At 42.0% G+C, this 19689-nt stretch overlaps 1 protein-coding gene across 1 annotated transcript in view; it reads left to right on the forward strand.

The window, feature by feature from the left end:
- The first annotated feature begins 233 nt into the window (after nt 1–233).
- CFAP58 (cilia and flagella associated protein 58) overlaps nt 234–19689 on the forward strand; it is a 93645-nt gene continuing 74189 nt past the window's right edge. Inside the window, exons 1-7 of the mRNA XM_021699996.1 lie at nt 234–278; nt 6201–6482; nt 8520–8668; nt 12930–13086; nt 13951–14145; nt 16548–16685; nt 18855–19014. Coding sequence (XP_021555671.1) covers nt 234–278; nt 6201–6482; nt 8520–8668; nt 12930–13086; nt 13951–14145; nt 16548–16685; nt 18855–19014 — 1126 coding nt within the window. The remainder of the gene's footprint in view (nt 279–6200; nt 6483–8519; nt 8669–12929; nt 13087–13950; nt 14146–16547; nt 16686–18854; nt 19015–19689) is intronic.

Raw genomic sequence — 19689 nt, forward strand, 5'->3', positions numbered from 1 at the left:
GAGCTTTTATGGGAAGAAAAGGGCACATCTTCCTTCAGCAGGGCACATGACATAGGAAAGAGTAGGGACTGTGTTCTAACCTCACACGCCCCATGGCTGGATGTCTTTGTACAGGACAAATTGCATAACCCAATGCAATGGCCCTGTGCATCCCCTGTAACTTTATCAGTCTCATTCGTAGGCATATATTTCCTAGGAGTTGCACATAGGTCCATAAAAGACCAGGCGCAAGGATGATTATTATCGCTGCATTGTTCGTGGTATTGGGAGAGATGGAGGTAGCCTTGGTGTCCATTTGGGGAATGGAAGTCACATGTGTGGATGTCCAATATGGAATGCTATGCAGCAATCAGAAGTGATGAACTAGGATTGCAATACCAACTGCAAAAGGACAGATCCAGAAAAAGAATATGGAGTGAAAAAAAGTAGAAAATAAGATGATCCCTAAGTCCAATATCATTATCAAACATTTAAAAAATACACTAATAAAAGTGTGTACACTTTTCAAAAATACATATCCATGCACAGTAGCCTGAATAGCTATGGGACTGAGGAGAGATGGGAGTAAGGATGGGGATAAAGGGAAAAGATAAAACAAGAGAGGGGTCTTGCACATTTCATGAACCAAGTTGTTTACTCCAACTCTCTGTACCTGAAGGCTAAAGGGGATGGTGGAGGAGAGGGAGAAGAAGCGGTCTTGAGAAAGGAGCCCCAGATGAAAGGTAGCTTTTCACAATGTGGCTCCACATCCGTTTTCCTAGGGTGTTTCGAGCGCTGCACCCTATTTTTCTCACCACTGGTGACTAAACCCTTTGACAGCAGGGTCTGTGTTTTCTCTACCTTACTTTCCCCTCCGTGTCTTGCACACAGTAGCTGCTTCATTAGAGTTAAATTGACTCGAACTGAGATTATTTCTTGTTCCCGCCACCGAATCTTTGTCACGGAGAGCAAAGGGTGGCTGCCAGTCCTTCTAGAAGCCTTTGATCCACATTTCCATCTAAGCGTTAGTCCTCCGCAGGCCCTACCGGCCTCCGGGCTCTGCCCCACCGCCCTCTGCCCCACCGCCCTCTCTCCCCCGCACCTCTTGCACACCTTGGGATTCCGCCTAGCCTCTCAGAGGCCCCGCCCCTTCGCCTCCTTGGTCCCGCCCCATTCAGGGATATTTGCATATGCCTCTAAGGGACACTGCCCAAGCGCCCGCCCCTGAGGCCCCGCCCCTTTCGGTCTTCCTCCAGTTGCCCCAGAGGGCGCGGCGGTTGCCAGGCGACGGGAGGACGCGCCGAGCACTGGGTTTCTGCCCGCCCCCTGCGCTGGATACAAATAACGTGGCGCCCTTTTAGACGCTGGGGGAAGTGCACAGCCCCTTCCTCAGACTCGGGCCCAGTTTCCGCGATCACCACAGCAGCCTCTGAGGCCACCCCCAGAGAGCGTCAGGATGGCCGAGGTCAGGAGTCAGTGCCCCTCTCTCTGTCGTTTCTCGCTCAACTCCTCCCCATCGTCCCTCTCCTACTGTCGACTTATCCCCTGTTGCGTCCACTGATTCCGACATTCCCGCCATCAACATCTTATCCCCACCCGCAGCCTCACCCCATCCCTCTGTCTCGATGGTTCTGGCCCCTTTACCTCCTGTCTCTCCTTCAATTGGGTAAACACACCCCACCCCCAGTCTTAAAATTGGCGCTGTGTTAAACATAGTATGAAATTCATGAGTTTCCAGACTCGCACATGACAGGCACCCACGCCTAGATTTTGAGCCATAAGGTGATACCACAGGAGAGATACACACTGACTGGGGGAACCTGGAGGAAGGCTTCATAGATACCCACTGTCACCCTTATTCACTGATCCTTGTCCACCTGTCACACCACTATTCCCTATCATCTGATCACCTGCTGTGACACGTCTCCATTAAGCCCTTCACCCATCACCAATGCCCTGTGTCGTCATTGATCACTGTGTTAAAATCTTGTAGCGTCATTCACTCCCTGCACTTTGCAGTATACCCCATCTTTAGCCTCACTGATGAGGGGTCATTTCTGCAGCCCTTTATTGACCCTTTGTCCATTAGCACCCTCATTTGTAATTTGGACTATCTCGAGTCCCTGTCATCACTTGCTGGTCACAGTCCCCATTCACCATGGTCCTACCCTATTCCTCCATCACCCCATCAGAGTCCTCCCTCATCTCATCTGTCACCTGTCACCTGTCACAGGGTCAGTCCCAACCAGGGTCCGTTACATAATTGGTGGGGCTCAATGAAAAATGAAAATGCAGAGCCCCTTGTTAACAAATTATTAAGAATTTCAAATTCTTAAACCAAGGGTGGGGCTTATTGAGCAAGGGGCCCTGTGCATCCTCACAGTTTGTGTGCCCACGAAACCAGCCTCATCCCCGCTTCTCTCATCACCATCACCCTCCCATTCTATTCTACTTCCTTCTACCTCCTCTACACCATTCACATCCCTCATCATTCCATCTCCTCCTCCACATCTAGTCTCCCCTTATAAGCTCCATCTTCCTGTGGGCAAAGCTCCCTCCTTCCCTTAGCATACAATCCCCTTCCCACCCTCCTCTTCTTCACTCCTGGGCTCCTCACTCTCATGTCCCTCTCACATCCACACAGTGGTGTCCACCATACTCACCCCGTGACCCTCACTTGTTCATGTCCCTTTCCTCCCCATCTCCTCCTCCTGTGCCTTCTAGCTCTCCTTTATTTGTCCCTTTATTTGCTTTTGAGCATTCCCTCCTTTTCTCCCTCGCTGGTCATCTTGGTTCATTTCATTCTTCTTTGTTCTCCACACATAAGCCCCAGATACCAACACCATGAACAAATTATTTCCTGGTCTCCCTTCCCCTTCATGATCTCCTCTCATTTCTTCCCTTTTTCTATTTTTCTTCTCGCTTGATGTCAGCCAGGTTTTCCTTACCTCTGCTTTCACAAGTCTCCATTAACACTCTGGCCTCATTTATCACTGCAGCTCTCCTGTCCTTTTTCCTTGTCATTTTCCCACTGATTGGCATTCCCAGCACCTAGAACAGTGCCTGGCAGATAGTAAACCCTCAAAAGATAGGTATTGAATGAAGGAACATCACAGCTCTTTTCTGACTGGTTCATGTTAAAATGGTGCTTCCAAAACAGATACCATTATATGCTCTGAGAGTGTAGACACCAACTGGTTACTGGTCACAGCTCAGAGACTATTTTTGCTGTGCTTTTAGTAGCGATATGTTTTTAAAATGACAATGTGAACAAATCTGTTCATAAAAGTACTTTTTAAAAACTTTGCTTTCTTTGATATTTTTCCATTCCTGTGCTAAGTGCCAGGTGTACAGGGAAAACCTAGTCAGCAAACAAATCATTAGGCTAGTGATCAAGTGTTGACATTAATACCATTTACAGGGATGGAATTGAGAACATTGCCATGATACATTTTGGTGTGTCCTGATGTTTAGCATCAACAAGGGGAAAACACAGGGCAGCAGAAGCACCATATTTTCTTAATACGATTTTTCTCTCCTTTGTGGAATTGCTGTATTGTGATGTTGGCAATAAGCTGCTTTTAGTCGGGAAGAAAACCTCTGTTGAGTTTAACATTAGCAGTAATGTTGTTATGCAAAATGTTATAGATATGCTTGTTACTCCACATCTATTTTAAGATGTGGATTCTTTTGCTTGGGTGTCATCTTTGGAAATGAGCAGTACAAGTGTTTTTGAAAACCCAAAATATGTAGACTTTCTCTATATTGGGCAAGATGGGCTCGTCAAGGGGGAAGGTAAACAAGATTGCTTACCCTAAATCTGCAGAGTGTATTTAAATTTTACTTTCTTTGGGGGATTAGAGAAATCATCTCAGTTGATTTCTTTGATTAGCGATAGAGTGTTGATGTTGAAGCTCTTTTTAGGGTAGAGTACCAAAGCATAATGTTGCATACATAAATAAGGCCTTTCAAACCTTATCAGTTCCAAAGTCTTGAGTGGGTCTGTGTGGCCTACAGATTAATTCACTCCATAGCCCTTAGAATTCCACTCAAGGCCTCTAGTCTGTCCTTAACTCCCTATCTAGTCTTCTCTTTTCTTCTCCCTGTCATACTCCTTACACTTTAGCCAACGTGAGCTTCTTAACCAATCTCAAATCCTGGATACTGCTGGGCCCTGAGCATTTGTTCAAGCTTTGCAGTGGGCCAGGCATACCTTTTCTCTCCATATTCACCCGTGAACGTTTCGCTTTCCCTTCTGGGCCTGCTCAAATACCACCTCCTTTAGGAAATTTGCTTTCATTCTTGCTGCTGGGAGTAGTTTCCATTTTCCTATAGGTCCCTTGTAGAATTTTGAATCCATTTTATGGCAGGTATCAAATTCCTTACTTCCATTATTGGAAAACATACCCCATCAGCTATTAATGTCGAAATTCCCTGTGGGAGGGCTGTTTATTCCTTACCTTACTGCCTCCTGCAGGCTCCCTCATGCCAACTTACACATAGCAAATGTTCAATAAACATTTGCTGAATAAATACATGAGTATATTAACCATCCCCATTCTTTGTTATTATTGTGCCGTGTCCAACAAGAAGAAGGTGTGTTAGTCTGCTAGGCAAGCCATAACAGAGTGCTGTAAACCCGGTGGCTTTAAACGGTTGAGATTTATCATCTCTCAATTCTGGAGACTAAAAGTCTGCAATCAGAGTGTTGACAGGACCCTGCTTCCTCTGAGACTCTAAGTAAAAACCCTTCCTTGCCTCTTCCTGGCTTCTGACCGTGGCCAGCCATCCTTATCTTTCCTTGGCTTACAGCTGCCTCAGTCTAATCCCTGTGTCTGTCTTTGCATGGTGTTTTCCTGTGTTTGTGTTTCTGTCCAAATCCCACCCCTCTACTTTTTTTTTTTAAATTGAGATATAATTGACATGTGACATTGTATTAGTTTTAGGTGTACAACATAATGATTTGTTATATACACACACATTATGTGTGTGTGTATTGCAAAATGATTACCACAATAAATTTAGACATCCATCACTACACAGTTACACTTTTCCCTCTTTTTATAAGGCCAGCAGTCCTATTGGCTTAGGGCCCATCCTACTCCAGTATGACCTCAAGTTAGCTGATTAGATATATGTATATAATGACTCTACTTCCAAACAAAGTCACATTTACAGTACTGGGGGTAGAACTTCTACATACCTTTCTGGGGGACAGATTCAACCCTTAACACTAAAGAAATGAGAATTCTTGTATAACTGAGTCCCGGGTTCTCCTCTAAGTCATATGTTTGAATTACGTTTGTACGTCTGGGCTTTTTATTTATTTATTTTTTTTTATTTTTTTTTTTTAAAGATTTTTATTTATTTATTTGACAGAGAGAGAGAGACAGTGAGAGCAGGAACACAAGCAGGGGGAGTGGGAGAGGGAGAAGCAGGCCTCCCGCCGAGCAAGGAGCCCGATGTGGGACTCGATCCCAGGACCCCGGGATCATGACCTGAGCCGAAGGCAGACGCTCAACGACTGAGCCACCCAGGCGCCCCGTCTGGGCTTTTTAAAAAAAATAATTTGTTGTCTAGCTGAGCATAGGAAGCGAATCTGGAGAAGGCCTGTGAGCATGGCACCAGGGGTATCTCAATATACTTGTGGAGGTGACCTCACCTATTTATTTTAAGAGATAAAAAAGATGGAATATCTTTTAGGAGACTATTCCATATTTCAGATGGGGTTCATTGTGAGTATGTGTGATTTCATGGTATCGACACCAAAATCTCCTTATAACTGACCATGAGATGCCATGGCTTATCTCTGCATTCCCTGGGGCAGTAAGAAGCAGAATGAAGTGAAGACAAATCAGGGCTTGGCATAATCATAAGAGCTATAAAAATTTATTGGGTGCTTCCTGTTTGCCAGGCACGTGGCCAAGTGTTTAACATGAATGATCCTATTTAATCTGCTCTTTGACACCGTGTGGTAGGAAATATTATTATTATATAGATATAATATATTATCATTATATTATAAATATTATTACCCTAAGGCACATGTATACATATATACGTGCATCAGGGGATGAACAAGATGTCTTTCCATCATATAGTCTTGTCAGTGGCCTTTTATTTTGGGTTGGTGAAGGTCTTTATAGCTAATAACAGCAACCCCTGAATAGGAATGGTATACACGTTGCAATACTCATTCCCCTTCCTGATCTTTTGTACAGGAAAAGAGTGACAAACTAGCGCTGGAAGAAACTGCATTTGAAGAAATGGAAAGGGATTTTCAGGAGGTTCTCAATGAACTTTCAGGGGACAAAAGTCTGGAGAAATTTAGAATAGAATATGAGAAGCTTCATGCTGTCATGAAAAAGTCTTACGACAATGAAAAGCGTCTGATGGCCAAATGCAGAGAGCTAAATGCAGAGATTGTGGTTAATTCCGCGAAGGTCGCCACTGCCCTGAAGCTCTCCCAGGATGATCAGACCACCATTGCATCCCTGAAGAAGGTCCGTGATCTTGTAGAAAAAAACCGAGGCAGAGGGGCCATAAACGCATGCTATATTTAAAACGTCTTTCTTGCCTTATATTGGCAGCTCTAGGCTGGTAGTAAATGAGTTATTAAGTAAAAATTTACATGATTTATATATTCATTAAGCCTAGGGAATAATGTTCATTTTCAAAGGAAATAATTAACCTGGGTGAATTTCACTATGCAGAAAATAATGTAGAACCTTACTGGCTTGGGTTTCTAAGAAATACTGGGTTAGCAAAAAGAATTAGAGGTAAGTAGGTGTAATATTAGGGACCTCGGTATGTCTTGTTTGATACAAGATGAGTAATTAGATATCTCATGATGATAGCTTGTTAAGGATTTTTTTAAAAGGATGTTTTCATGTTTTTGCTCTTCCCACTGCTTTGGGGGAAATTACCTTGAGAATTCCTGGATAGTAATTTTCATGATCTTCCTTCCTCCTTAATCCTCCCAGTTCCTCATAATGGGAGACCAGGGATTCAGTCTGGGGGATATTGAGAAAGTATGGCTCCGTTTTACCCTTTATTTTTTCACTCTCAAGTGTGTTGCATTATTTTGAGGGTAAAATGTAAATGTTACTTGTTTACCTCAGGGTGATAAAAGGTTAAGAGATTTTAATTTATAATTAAAACCCTAGTGATGAGAAATAACTCATGAACATTTTTAGATAAGTCCCTTCATATCATACAATAAAACATCACCCAATTTAAATGAATTTCCAAGACCAGTGCAAGTTATGACATCTGTTTTCTTAGAAATGACCTTTTTTAAAGTGCCATTTTCTCTCCATCGTCATTTTCTTCTTTTTGCCGAAAAACCAATAAAAGAAGGCTTTAATTCTTCTTATGATGAGAAAGAAACCATTTTTATTGTAAATTAAAAAACTGGAAATGGAAGTCGCGAACAGATTAAAATATAATTGGTGATTGATTGGGACAAAGCTTCATATAATCACGTTTTCACTTAAATATCCTTCATTTGTTTTGCTGAAAATAGTACATATGGTTGCTACAAAAAAAAAAAAAATACCCCATAATTGTTTTGAATCACTAAATTATGTGAAGTTACCCAAGACTCCCCTCTCTCTCTCTAACGTAAGAGTGGGCATGAATTTATGGAAATCCTCTCTTCCACTCATTTTATGCCTTGTCAACAGGAAAGTGGAGTATTGTCACCTTGAGTTTATAGGTTCTTACCTATAGAAAGGACTCACATTCCACTGGACAAAATTTTGCAAGAAAACTTTGCAAGAAAACTCAAGGCTGTTGCAACACTTACTATGCTTTGTTCGCTTATCTGAACGCTGTAATTCCCTTCTAAGTAGTTATGTTAATATTCCAGATTGCATTTCATAACAGCAAGAAAGCCCAAAATGCTTGAGTTGTTTCCACTCCCAGCGAGGGACTTTGTTTTCCCCCTCCCCGAAGGCCTGGGCGTGGGTTTCTGGAATGGGAATGACCAAGGCTGTTGTGTGCAATTACATGACAGCAAAGACCACCTTGCTCTGAATTGTTCTAAAGCCAACATCGCCATCCAGGACCACTTACTTGGGACCTGAGGACAAAACAGATTTTTTTTTTTAATTTGGGATCTATGAGGACCTTCACATTCAGGGCTTGGATCCAAGGCCACTCCTGATCTTTTTTTTTTTTTCCTCCAAAAATATCTGGGCTTGGAAAGCACATAAACTTTCCTTTTTAATTTAAATTTAAATTTAAATTTAATTTTAATTTTGTAAACCTATCTCAACATCAGAAATATCCCCCTAGTTACAGCAGCCCTTGCAGGATGTGAGCCAGGAACTCCCTAAAGCTGCTGTTCAGGATCCACTAGCTCATGTTGAGCAATTCAGTAAGTCAATATAAACGGAATGCGTAATGTATAATATGTAACCTTCTTTCCCCATAAATGACTACTATATTGGAGTTGTTTTATTATTCTATTTGCTCAGTTTATCTTGCATCTGGATCCTAGTTTGGTTTTTCTCACTGATGTCCCGTGGCCCATATAGGAAATCGAAAAGGCCTGGAAGATGGTGGACTCAGCCTATGACAAAGAGCAGAAGGCAAAGGAGATGATCCTTGCCCTGAAAGAGGAAATAGTGAACCTAACCAAACTAGTGGAGCAGGGGTCTGGACTGTCCATGGACCAGGATAGCAAGTAGGTCATGACTTTTTTTTTTTTAAAGATTTTATTTATTTGACAGAGAGAGACACAGCGAGAGAGGGAACACAAGCAGGGGGAATGGGAGAGGGGAAAGCAGGCTTCCCGCTGAGCAGGGAGCCCGATGCGGGGCTCGATCCCAGGACCCTGGGACCATGACCTGAGCCAAAGGCAGACACTTAACGACTGAGCCACCCAGGCGCCCCTAGGTCATGACTTCTTGATGGATGTTGAACTTGCTTTTGTAGAGGCCCCCTTCTTGGGCAGATGACCTGGGGCTTGCAGCGTCACCTGGAATGTTCTTTGTGATACGAGAGTCTCCTGTGGTGATTTCCTGGAGATTGTTTTCCATCTATTGCTATTTTTTGTTTTTAATGCTCCCTTTCTCCATACCCAAGAACTCCTAATTTGTGGTTATATTAAACTTCTGGCTCTGCAGAAATATGTACTACAATTTCAAAATGAGTAAATATTTTAGGCTTCTTTCTTTCAAACTTGTGAGGAATGGAACTGGCTGCTTTTTTGCTCTGATTTCCAGCTTCTTCTCCAACCCCCCCCAACTCCCATGATTAGTCCCATCACCATCCTTCCTACTTCTCAGGTTCTAGGCCATTAAACAGGTTCTAGGCCTTTATCCCTTAAAGCTTCATCTTTTTTTTTTAAATTAACATATAATATATTACTTGTTTCAGGGGTACAGGTCTGTGATTCATCAGTCTTACACAATTCACAGCGCTCACAATAGCACATACCCTCCCCAGTGTCCATCACCCAGCCACCCCTTCCCTCCCACACCCCTCTGTTCCAGCAACCCTCAGTTTGTTTCCTGAGATTAAGAGTCTTTTATGGTTTGTCTCACTGTCTGGTTTCATCTTGCTTCATTTTTCCCTCCCTTCCCCTATGATCCTCTGTCTTGTTTCTCAAATTCCACGTATCAGTGAGATCATATGATAATTGTCTTTCTCTGATTGACTTATTTTGTTTAGCATAATACCCTCTAGTTCCATCCATGTCGTTGCAAATGGCAAGGTTTCATTTTTTTTTTTTAAAGCTTTTATTTATTTATTTGAGACAGAGAGAATGAGAGAGAGAGAGCACATGAGAGGGGGGAGGGTTAGAGGGAGAAGCAGGCTCCCTGCCGAGCAGGGAGCCCGATGCGGGACTTGATCCAGGGACTCCAGGATCATGACCTGAGCCGAAGGCAGTCGCTTAACCAACTGAGCCACCCAGGCGCCCAAAGTTTCATTTTTTGATGGCAGCATAATATTCCATTGCATATATGTGTATATATATACATATATATACACCACATCTTCTTTATCCATTCATCTGTTGATGGACATCTAGGCTCTTTCCATAGTTTGGCTATTGTGGACATTGCTGCCTTAAAGCTTCATCTTGTTGATTCTCTCTTTTAAGCCTCACTTCTGTCTTTCCCTGCTCCCTATCAGCAGTGCTAGTGCTTTGCTTTGGGCCCCACATTTTCTGCTGGATTTGGTGATGGACATCTCACTGGTCTCCCTGCCTTCAAGGAGACATCTCCCCTCTGTACTATCTTCCATATATCAGATTTAGGCTTCTGAAACATGTACCTGTGTGCTTCTATCTCTAGTACATGTTCCAAACACCTTCAATAGCTTCCCATTCCCAAAGGATGCAGCCTAGTCTTGAACATGTCTTTCAGGGTCCTGCATAGATCTGCCTGTCAACCTCGCTAAATTCATGTCCAGAAGCACCATGCTTGCTTTTGCCTCCACACCTTTGAACATGCTGTTTTCTATGCCAAGAATGTTTTTGCTTCCTTTTGCCACACAGTAAACAACTATGGACCATTCGAGACCTATCTCAAACACCATCTTAATTGCAGCACTCTCAGCATCTCTGTTTCAACCTCCTTCCCACCCATAGAACCAATATGTAAGCATGAGAATCACTGTGTTCTCTGTTTCCGTAGAACCCAAACAACATCTATCTCAAGTATGGCACTGATCACATTGTATTGAAATTATTTGTTGATATGCTTTGCTACTCATTAGGCTGTGAACTCCTCGAAGGAAGACACCTTTACTTTTCCTTTAGAAGTCTAGCCCTGTGCAGGGCATGCAAAACCTTGCATTAATTAATGAGTCAGGAATGAGCACACACACTTCGTTAGCCATTTTTAACCATATCTAACTGGTGTCTAGGTTTCTCATACTTTCTAGGTGCATTTATCCAACGTTGAGAGATGGTTCTAAGTGCAGGCATTGGGGGAGAGAAAAGGAAAAACTAACAGAAGATGCAGTGTCCATAATAAGAGTCTCATGCTCTACCGACTGAGCTAGCTAGGCACATGCAGTGTCCATAATAACGAGCTCTATTTTCTCATTAAAAAAGTCAAAGTCAAGCATCATCACAGCAACTACTGAAGAGCAATGTGAGGGAACTGATCAGTTAGGGGGAGTATTTTTTTGAAAGATTTTTATTTATTTATTTGAGAGAGAGAGAGAGAGAGTGGGCACGAGTGGAGAGAGGGGCAGAAGGAGAGGCAGAGGAGGAAGCAGACTCCCCACAGAGTGTGGAGCCTGATGCAGGGCTCGATCCCAGGACCCCAAGATCATGATCTGAGCCAAAGTGAGAAGCTTAACTGACTGAGACACCCCGGCACCCCAGTTAGGGGGAGCATTAAAGAGAATTGGAACACGGTGAGGAGGAGAACTGAAGACACTACCCAGGCCAGAATTTCATCTTCAAGAATGCACTTAGGTGTAGCTGTCTTCATAGTAACCTTAGAATTCAAGGGTTTGTTTCTGGAGAAGAAGCTGAATGTGGTCTTGAAGTTTCCTTATTAAGCAGTTATGTTCTATCAAAGTTATTGGTAAATAAATATTGTCAGATTACTGTGCTTCCAACAGTTGTTTGATGACTGTCAGTGGCAAGTGCTTCAAGTGCAAGTTCTCTGCTTTCTTGGCTCTCACGTAGCTGCCTTGCTCTAGACCTTAATTCTGCAGCACAGGTCAGATCAGACATAGTCTTTCTACTTTCAAAACACTAATTCTGTGGAAAGTCATGCCAAATCATACATAATGGTTTTTGAGACGTGGAAGTAACTGGTTTACAATTCAAATCAACAGATATTATCACATACTCTCTAAAAACTGGCATATGAATGATTTTCCAAATTTTGTTCTTGGGAACATTTCATTTGGGTTGCATCCCTTTGGGAGAAACTAATCTCTGGGTGAATGGATAGAAAACCGGTGATGTGTAATATTTGCTTAAGTGTGCCTCATTTTGTTTTTTTCGTTTTTTTGTTTTTTATTTTTTTTTAAAGATTTTATTTATTCATTTGAGAGAGAATGAGATAGAGAGAGCATGAGAGGGGGGAGGGTCAGAGGGAGGAGCAGACTCCCTGCCGAGCAGGGAGCCCGATGCGGGACTCGATCCAGGGACTCCAGGATCATGACCTGAGCCGAAGGCAGTCGCTTAACCAACTGAGCCACCCAGGCGCCCAAGTGTGCCTCATTTTGACTTTATGGCTGTGATCATAGCCCTCCACTGGATATATTAACCAAATAATGTCTTAAATTAACATCTCCTTAGGGTTAATTACAAGAGTTGACAATAGCAGTGTAGTCTTACTGTAACAAATTCAAATAATACAGAGGCATGGAAACTAAGGAGTAAAAATTATCCCTCCAACTCTTCCAACCTGATATTCCACTTTTCAGAGATAACCAGTTACAAGTTTCAGTCTGTTTTTCTTTTTCTTTTTTTTTTTTAAAGATTTTATTTATTTATCTGAGAGAGAGAATGGGAGACAGAGAGCATGAGAGGGGAAGGGTCAGAGGGAGAAGCAGACCCCCTGCTGAGCAGGGAGCCCGATGTGGGACTCGATCCCAGGACTCCAGAATCATGACCTGAGCCGAAGGCAGTTGCTTAACCAACTGAGCCACCCAGGCGCCCCTCAGTCTGTTTTTCTGGACTGCTATAAAAATGTCTGTAAAACACATACACACACATATACACAGACACTATAATTATTTAAAGATAAGAAAAGGGATCATATTATGTATATTATTATTGGAACTTTCTTTTCAGTTAACAGCTCACAAGCAGCTACCATGTCCATGGTCAGGGCATAACGATCTTTCTCTTTCACACCTGAATAGTGTTAGTCCTTGACCCGACGTCTTGCCCATGAACACAAGCTCAGAGGGTGATAAGGAGGACTCCTGAGCAGATGGCCTTTTAGCCTGATTCCTGTGTTCTTTTTTAGTATCCGAGATTTACTGAAGTTCAAAGAAGAAGTGACCAAGGAGAGAGACCAGCTCTTGTCTGAAGTGGTGAAATTACGAGAGTCCTTAGCTCAGACCACTGAACAGCAGCAGGAAACGGAGCGGTGCAGAGAAGAGGCAGAGCAGGCCATCAATCAGGTCTGTTCTGCCACGGAGGGCAAGATGAAAGAACATTACCTTCCAGAAGTCCTTCCCATCTTGTTCCTCTGTTAGATCTACTCCCTGGTGCCCAAACGAAGCATCCACAGTTCTGCTTGTTTCTCTGGTTTGTTCTTGCAGGAGCAGTTTGCTTTGTGCATTTCCTCTCAACATTCTTTGTCTGAGAAGTCACTAAGACAGGGCACCGCTTAAAATTTTGGCCTAAGAAGGTGTCCCTGGTAAAGGCCAAGATGCCCTGCGTTTGGGGATGGTGGAAGAAGTAGCTTCCTTGGCTCTTCTCCTTTGTAAGGACCCCTTTTGAACGCTTTTATGTAAATCCAGAAGTCAACTAGATGATTCACACGTGCAATCTCCAGGAGAAAAACATGAGACTCCTTTGAGCATGAGATGACAGAAAGATATTTCATAGACTTTGGCCATCATGATAAAACTAGAATGCTTTGTTTAGTAATACCCAGGGCTCATGTGAAACATAATTTCATATTTAGGGCAGCTGGTGACATTTTATTTAGATCCTATTGATAGAGAATTGGATGAATTCTTTCCATGCTTAGCTTCTCTAGAATTCTGGGCTTCCATATTTAACTGGATTTTATACCATTCTTTGTGGATTTGTTCCCACCATCTGGGTGGATGTTTGGTGTTAAGACTCTGAAAAACAATACAGAATATTCTTGAAGTTTAAACATTGGGGTTCAAAGATGATTGTCCTGCAGGGGAAAGGCTACTACAAGGTGGCTGCCCTGAAAATATAAGATTTGAGAAAGGGAGAATCTCAGATGGTTGAGACGTGTCCTGGCGTGGGCTTCATCTCTTTCTTTCCTGTCCTCTCTGTGCCCCTAGTTCCAGCAAGAAATCCAGCAACGTCAGAATGAAGCTTCACGAGAGTCTCGGAAGAAGGAAAAACTAGAGAAAGAACTCAGGCAGATTCAGATGGACATGGACACCAGGCAGACAGAAATTAAGGCCCTCCAGCAATATGTGCAGAAAAGCAAGGAGGAGCTTCAGAAGCTGGAGCAGCAGCTGAAGGAGCAGAAGGTGCGCTGGGTGTGGGCGACACCGCAGTCTCCGCAAAACCAGGAAGGGTGCCTTTGGAGCACTTTGAATTTTCTTTGGAAAGCAGCAAACTCTCTTCACTAGAGATGTGGATAACACAACACTTAGCATTACATTGCTCTTTGAACAGTTCAGATAGGTAGATATGACCTTCTTTTTTTTGTTTTTTTTTTTTCCCCCCAGCTCCAATGGGTTAATTTCTTTTGAACCTTCTATTGATGTATAATATACACATAGGAAAGTGTGTGATTCACAAGTGTACAGCTTGATGAATTTTTTCCATTTAAACCCATCTTGGTCACCTGCACCCAGCCCAATAAACACTACCCCAGATGTCCCCTTGTGTCCCCTCCCAGTCACTCTCTCCCCCAAACTTCACCTCTATTCTGAATTCTCAGCAGAGTTTAGTTTTGTCTGTTTCTGTACTTTACAGAAATGCAATCATACAGGGTGTACTCTTTTGTGTTTAACTTCTTTGGCTCAATATTCTGTTTGCAGGATTCATTTATGTTGCCACGTAGTTATAGAGTGGCATTGTCCAGTATGGTAGCCACTAGCTATGGGTGGCGATTTAAATTTAAGTTATTTAAAATTAAATAAAATGAAAACTTTAAGTCCTCAGTTGCTCTAGTATCATTTCAAGTGCTCACTAGCCTCAAAGCTTGGTAGATACCATATTGGACAACACAGCTAGAGAACATTCATATCATCGTGGAAAGTTCTATTGGACAGAGCTCAATAGGCCATTCAGACTCATAATATTCATTGTGTGACCATTACATGATTTAATTTTTAATAGGCTTATTTTTAAGTTTCAAGTTTAGGAAACCATATTCAGTCTTTATGCCTTTTAAATATGGTACTATTTTTAACATTTCCCCTATAATAGCAGTTTAAGGTAACTCAAATAGTAGTAATTCTGGTCTGTTTTTTCTCATTTCTTTTTTTTTTTTTTTAATTTATGTATTTATTTTAGAGAGAGATAATGGAACAGGGAGAGAGAGAGAGAGAACATGTGTGTGCAAGCTGGGGGAGGGGCAGAGGGAGAGGAAGAGAAGCAGGCCCCCCGCTGAGTGCAGAGCCCTAGGCAGGTTTGATCCCACAACCCTCAGATCATGACCTGAGCCGAAATCAAGAGATGCCCAATGACTGAGCTAAGCAGGCGCCCCTCTTCTCTCATTTCTTCAAGAAGCAATTCATGTAATGGAGAAAAGTCATTTCTTGAAAATATTTTCTCTTAGGAAGGTTCCAAAGAATTGTCAAGCCATACAGCATTTTGCCACTTAAAAAATAGATATTAGAACACATTCCTTGGCCAATTGCTTCATTAATTTTACATAGAGCCAGAAATCAGACGGGTAATACACAACGTGCAAGTATCCACAAGAAAAACATGAGATGTCTTGGAGCATGAAATTTGAGAGGTTTTTGAACATCATGATCAAACTACAGTGCTTTGTTTAGCAATATCCAGGACTCATGTAAAAGACAATTTCCTTTTTGGCATAGCCAGCTATATTTTATTTAGTCCCTATTGACGGGAAATTGGATGGATTCTTCCCATGTTTAACTTTTGCTCGCATCTAGTTATATTTTGGAATAATTGTTTAAGCATCTTCTGTCTTTTCCCTTCAGCACATTTGCTATCCCCCCATCCTCCCACTAGTCTGCCGATAGAAATGACCCCACCCCACCCCCAATATATTCCTCTTTTTTTTTTTTTTTTAATAAAACTGTGTCTGCTCAGGATAGTCAAGGTAGGGAAGAAGAAACCCTACTGACACTGAAGTCAGGCAGATAGAAATCCCCGCACTGCTGTTGAGCGGTTTTGACTTCAGTTGGACTTAAGGGACATGGTCTCTGTGTTGGTGTCTGTGAATAGTTCTGCTCACGAAAATGCGTTAGGCATGTTAATTTGCTTCTGGATTTACTTCTGAAGGATTTGCTTCTGAAGATGGAGCGTCCCAGCCCCACAACTGATAAAACCCGTTTGAATCTCTAGCTCATTTGCAATGATTATAGCAATTGTTGCGCACGTGAAGCTTGCCAAATGGCAAACAGGCATTAAAATATTTATCTGCCACCTGTGAACAAGACTTCCCAAGGCTCTCGGAAAAAAAAAAAAAAATTATGCTCTCTGTGTTGTTCATTAGAAGGCGTCATTTTCCTCAGCCATGTATGATTTCTCATATTTGAGTGTGTTAGTGCTTTCACTGGGGATAAAGAACAATTTCTACAAAGACAAAGAAAGTGTGCTTGCTGTGACTGTCCCCGGGAGGTTTGCAGCGTGGGGGGGGGGTGGAGGGATGGGGGGCTCCTGTGTGGATATGCAGATACTGTAATCAGATTAAAAAGCATTAACCAGCTTGTGATGCGCCTTTCAGATCTTGAATGAAAGAGCAGCAAAGGAGCTGGAGCAGTTTCAGATGAGAAATTCAAAACTTCAGCAAGAGAACGAACAACACAGTCTGGTTTGTGAGCAGCTATCCCAGGAAAACCAGCAGAAGTCTTTGGAGCTCAAAGTAAACACCAAGTGACCTATCTATTCCCTAGCACCCCCTCTTTCATTCCCTATTAATTTAGGTTTACCTTTGTGGCTGGAGCCCTTGGTTGGGTAACCTGTATTAGCCTTGATATGTCAGAGGCAGGCGCAAGCCTTCAGTGATGGCTTTCTTCCTAGAAGGAGATACTTTGATGACTTCCATTCTTCTAAGACCACAAACCTGAATATTGATCATATGGTTGTGCGGATGGTTTTGAAAGCTGGCTCCGATGTTCATCTCTGTAACTTAGCCTTGGAAGTAACTACTTACTAGTTAAACCATTTACGTGAGCGAGTAGCAAAGAAGTCAGATTATATTTTACGACTTGTCTGGAGAAGGTGGAATGGGAGGGGTCGGGGATGGACTGGTACTACTGGGTATCTACTTCCAGGATTGTAGAACCATGATTTTTACTTCTGTCCACTGTAAATTGCAAGACAGTCTTTCCATTCTTCTCCCGGTCCTCAGTGAAGAATGCTTGCAAATTATGTTTGGATAAAAGTTGTATACTTGGGTACATATTGTATACCTACCTGCTTAACAGAGCAGCTTTGTGTTTATCACGAATTCTGAAAAAATCCATAAACCCTTCTCTGGTTACGTTTAGGATACTAGGCACAAAATGAGTGACTGATCAAGAATGATACATGGATTTGATCAGTGAATTACAACAGTTTTTGCATCAGAGACCCTTTTGACAGTCTGATGACAACATGTACACACACACACACACACACACACACTTATGTGCACATCTTGCATCTTATTTTGAATGCAGTCTCAGGTTTCCAGGATTTTTCTGAAGTCTAACCACAGGGTCTGGATTAAGAACTACTTAGTTAGAACATTCTAGTGTTCTAATTGGAAAGGGCCTTAGTTCAGCTAATTTGGCTCATGTAAATCTGAGGTGGAGGAGCATTTAAAGCAGTCCTGGATGGTTTGACTTGAAACCATTCTTTATGAGAAAGCTGTAAATTGAAGCAGAAATGAAATGGCTACTTTAAGGCAAAATAATGTATTAGCCCCTAAGGTGAAATTAAGGTAAAAATGCTTACGCCATTAATTCTCTTCTTTGATAACATGAATGGGGCACCTTGAAAGATGTAGTATTTTTTTTTTTTAAGATTTTATTTATTTATTTGAAAAGAGAGACACAGCAAGAGAGGGAACACAAGCAGGGGGAGTGGCAGAGGGAGAAGCAAGCTTCCCGCAGAGCAGGGAGCCCGATGCGGGGCTCGATCCCAGGACACTGGGATCATGACCTGAGCCGAAGGCAGACACTTAACGACTGAGCCACCCAGGCACCCCAAAGATGTAGTATTTTTGTTATCAGATTCTGAACCTACGGGATTCTACTTCTAGCAATAATCCGAGAATAACATGCCCAGCTCAGTGCAGTTTCTCCTTGTCAAAAGCTGGGGATAATTGCTAATGTTGATTTGCGGAAGAATCACTGGTTGCTTTTCCGGTAATTTCTAAGAATGGCAAATTAAAAAAAAATGAATTTAATTTAAATTTTAAAAAATTCACAAACTTTGAAGTCCATTGACAAAAATCTGGTGTTTTCTTTTTCAAGAGTTATTATTTTAGTACTTTTTGCCTTTATGTAGACTTGCCTATTCATGTTGCCCTGTCCACGTATCTGTATGTACACTCACTGACTAACATCCTCTGAGGCAGGAGGGCCCTTTCTCTAGTGTATGTTATTACACTAAAGTGGCCACGTGGGTTCACAAGAGTATTTGAATATATTATAGCATGTTGATAATCTTTTGAGAGAGATCACTCCGTGAGTCCATAAAAATTGCCCATCGAATACAGAATTTGTACACAAAATTCACACATTTATGATACATACGACTCAGCATTCTTATCCTGTTTGATTCAACAATTCAGTGGTACCTTGAGACATCAGGTTTAATCAGTCTTTTCATTATTTTTTAGCTTACATAGCCACATGTTTTATTCAGAGACTAGTTTTTCAATTTCTCTCAAAACCAAACAGTGTGTGTTTTTGTTTAACCCATAGAACAACTTTGGACTGACACAGGAACAATTTCCGTTTATTGGTTCTGAGTTTACCATCATGAAGTCACTGGTCCTTTATTTACTGAGTGTCCCTGGTTAATGCTGTCTCATTAATTACAGGCCAAAGAGGAAGAAGTCCATCAGATGCGGCTTGACATTGGGAAGCTCAACAAAATCAGAGAACAAATCCATAAGAAATTGCACCAGATTGAAGATCAAAAGTCAGAAGTGGAACAGAACAAGGAAACTCTAAAAAATCAGATCTTGGGATTAGAGAGAGGTAAACCAAGAACCATTTTGCACTTTGTTTTATTCCTTTGTAAACATTTCATTGATGACTAATGTCATTTGGTAACCCAGGGCTCTGTGCGTACAAACACAAACCATGCCAAATGTAATCAGTAAAACAACTTTCAAGCTGGTAAGCAGCCAATATGTAAGGGACATCATTTTGAATATCTTAAACTTTCTTACCTTAAAAAATTCTTCAACAGACTATACTGACACAATTTAAATCCAGCCAAAAGTATTGCTCCATACTTGTCACTGGACTAAATAACATATGTACTCTTAGGTCTTGGTTCTACATGACCTTCTGCTTTAGTCCCTTTTCTCGTGGAAGATAGGGCATAAACTAAAATGAACATCCCCCACTAGCAGTATTTGGGACAAGAATCAGTGGGGCAAAAATAAAAGGCTCCTAAATTCTTTTCTCTGTTAGTCCTTTACCATGTGGTGGACACTTGTTTTACCAGCTATCACATTGCCCTGTGGAGGAAAAATTTAAGTGCCATGGAAGACCATTATAGCACAGAAAAACCATTAAGGATACAAACTAGAGAGTCATGTCTACCTGGGCTCGGATCCTGCCTTCACTGTATTTACTGTTGCAGGAGGAGATGAGCTAATACACATTGTGGCTAGTACCTAACACAGAGTAAATGCTTACTAAATG

The sequence above is a fragment of the Neomonachus schauinslandi genome, chromosome 6 (assembly GCF_002201575.2).
Source record: "Neomonachus schauinslandi chromosome 6, ASM220157v2, whole genome shotgun sequence".
NCBI classification, from domain to species: Eukaryota; Metazoa; Chordata; class Mammalia; order Carnivora; family Phocidae; genus Neomonachus; species Neomonachus schauinslandi.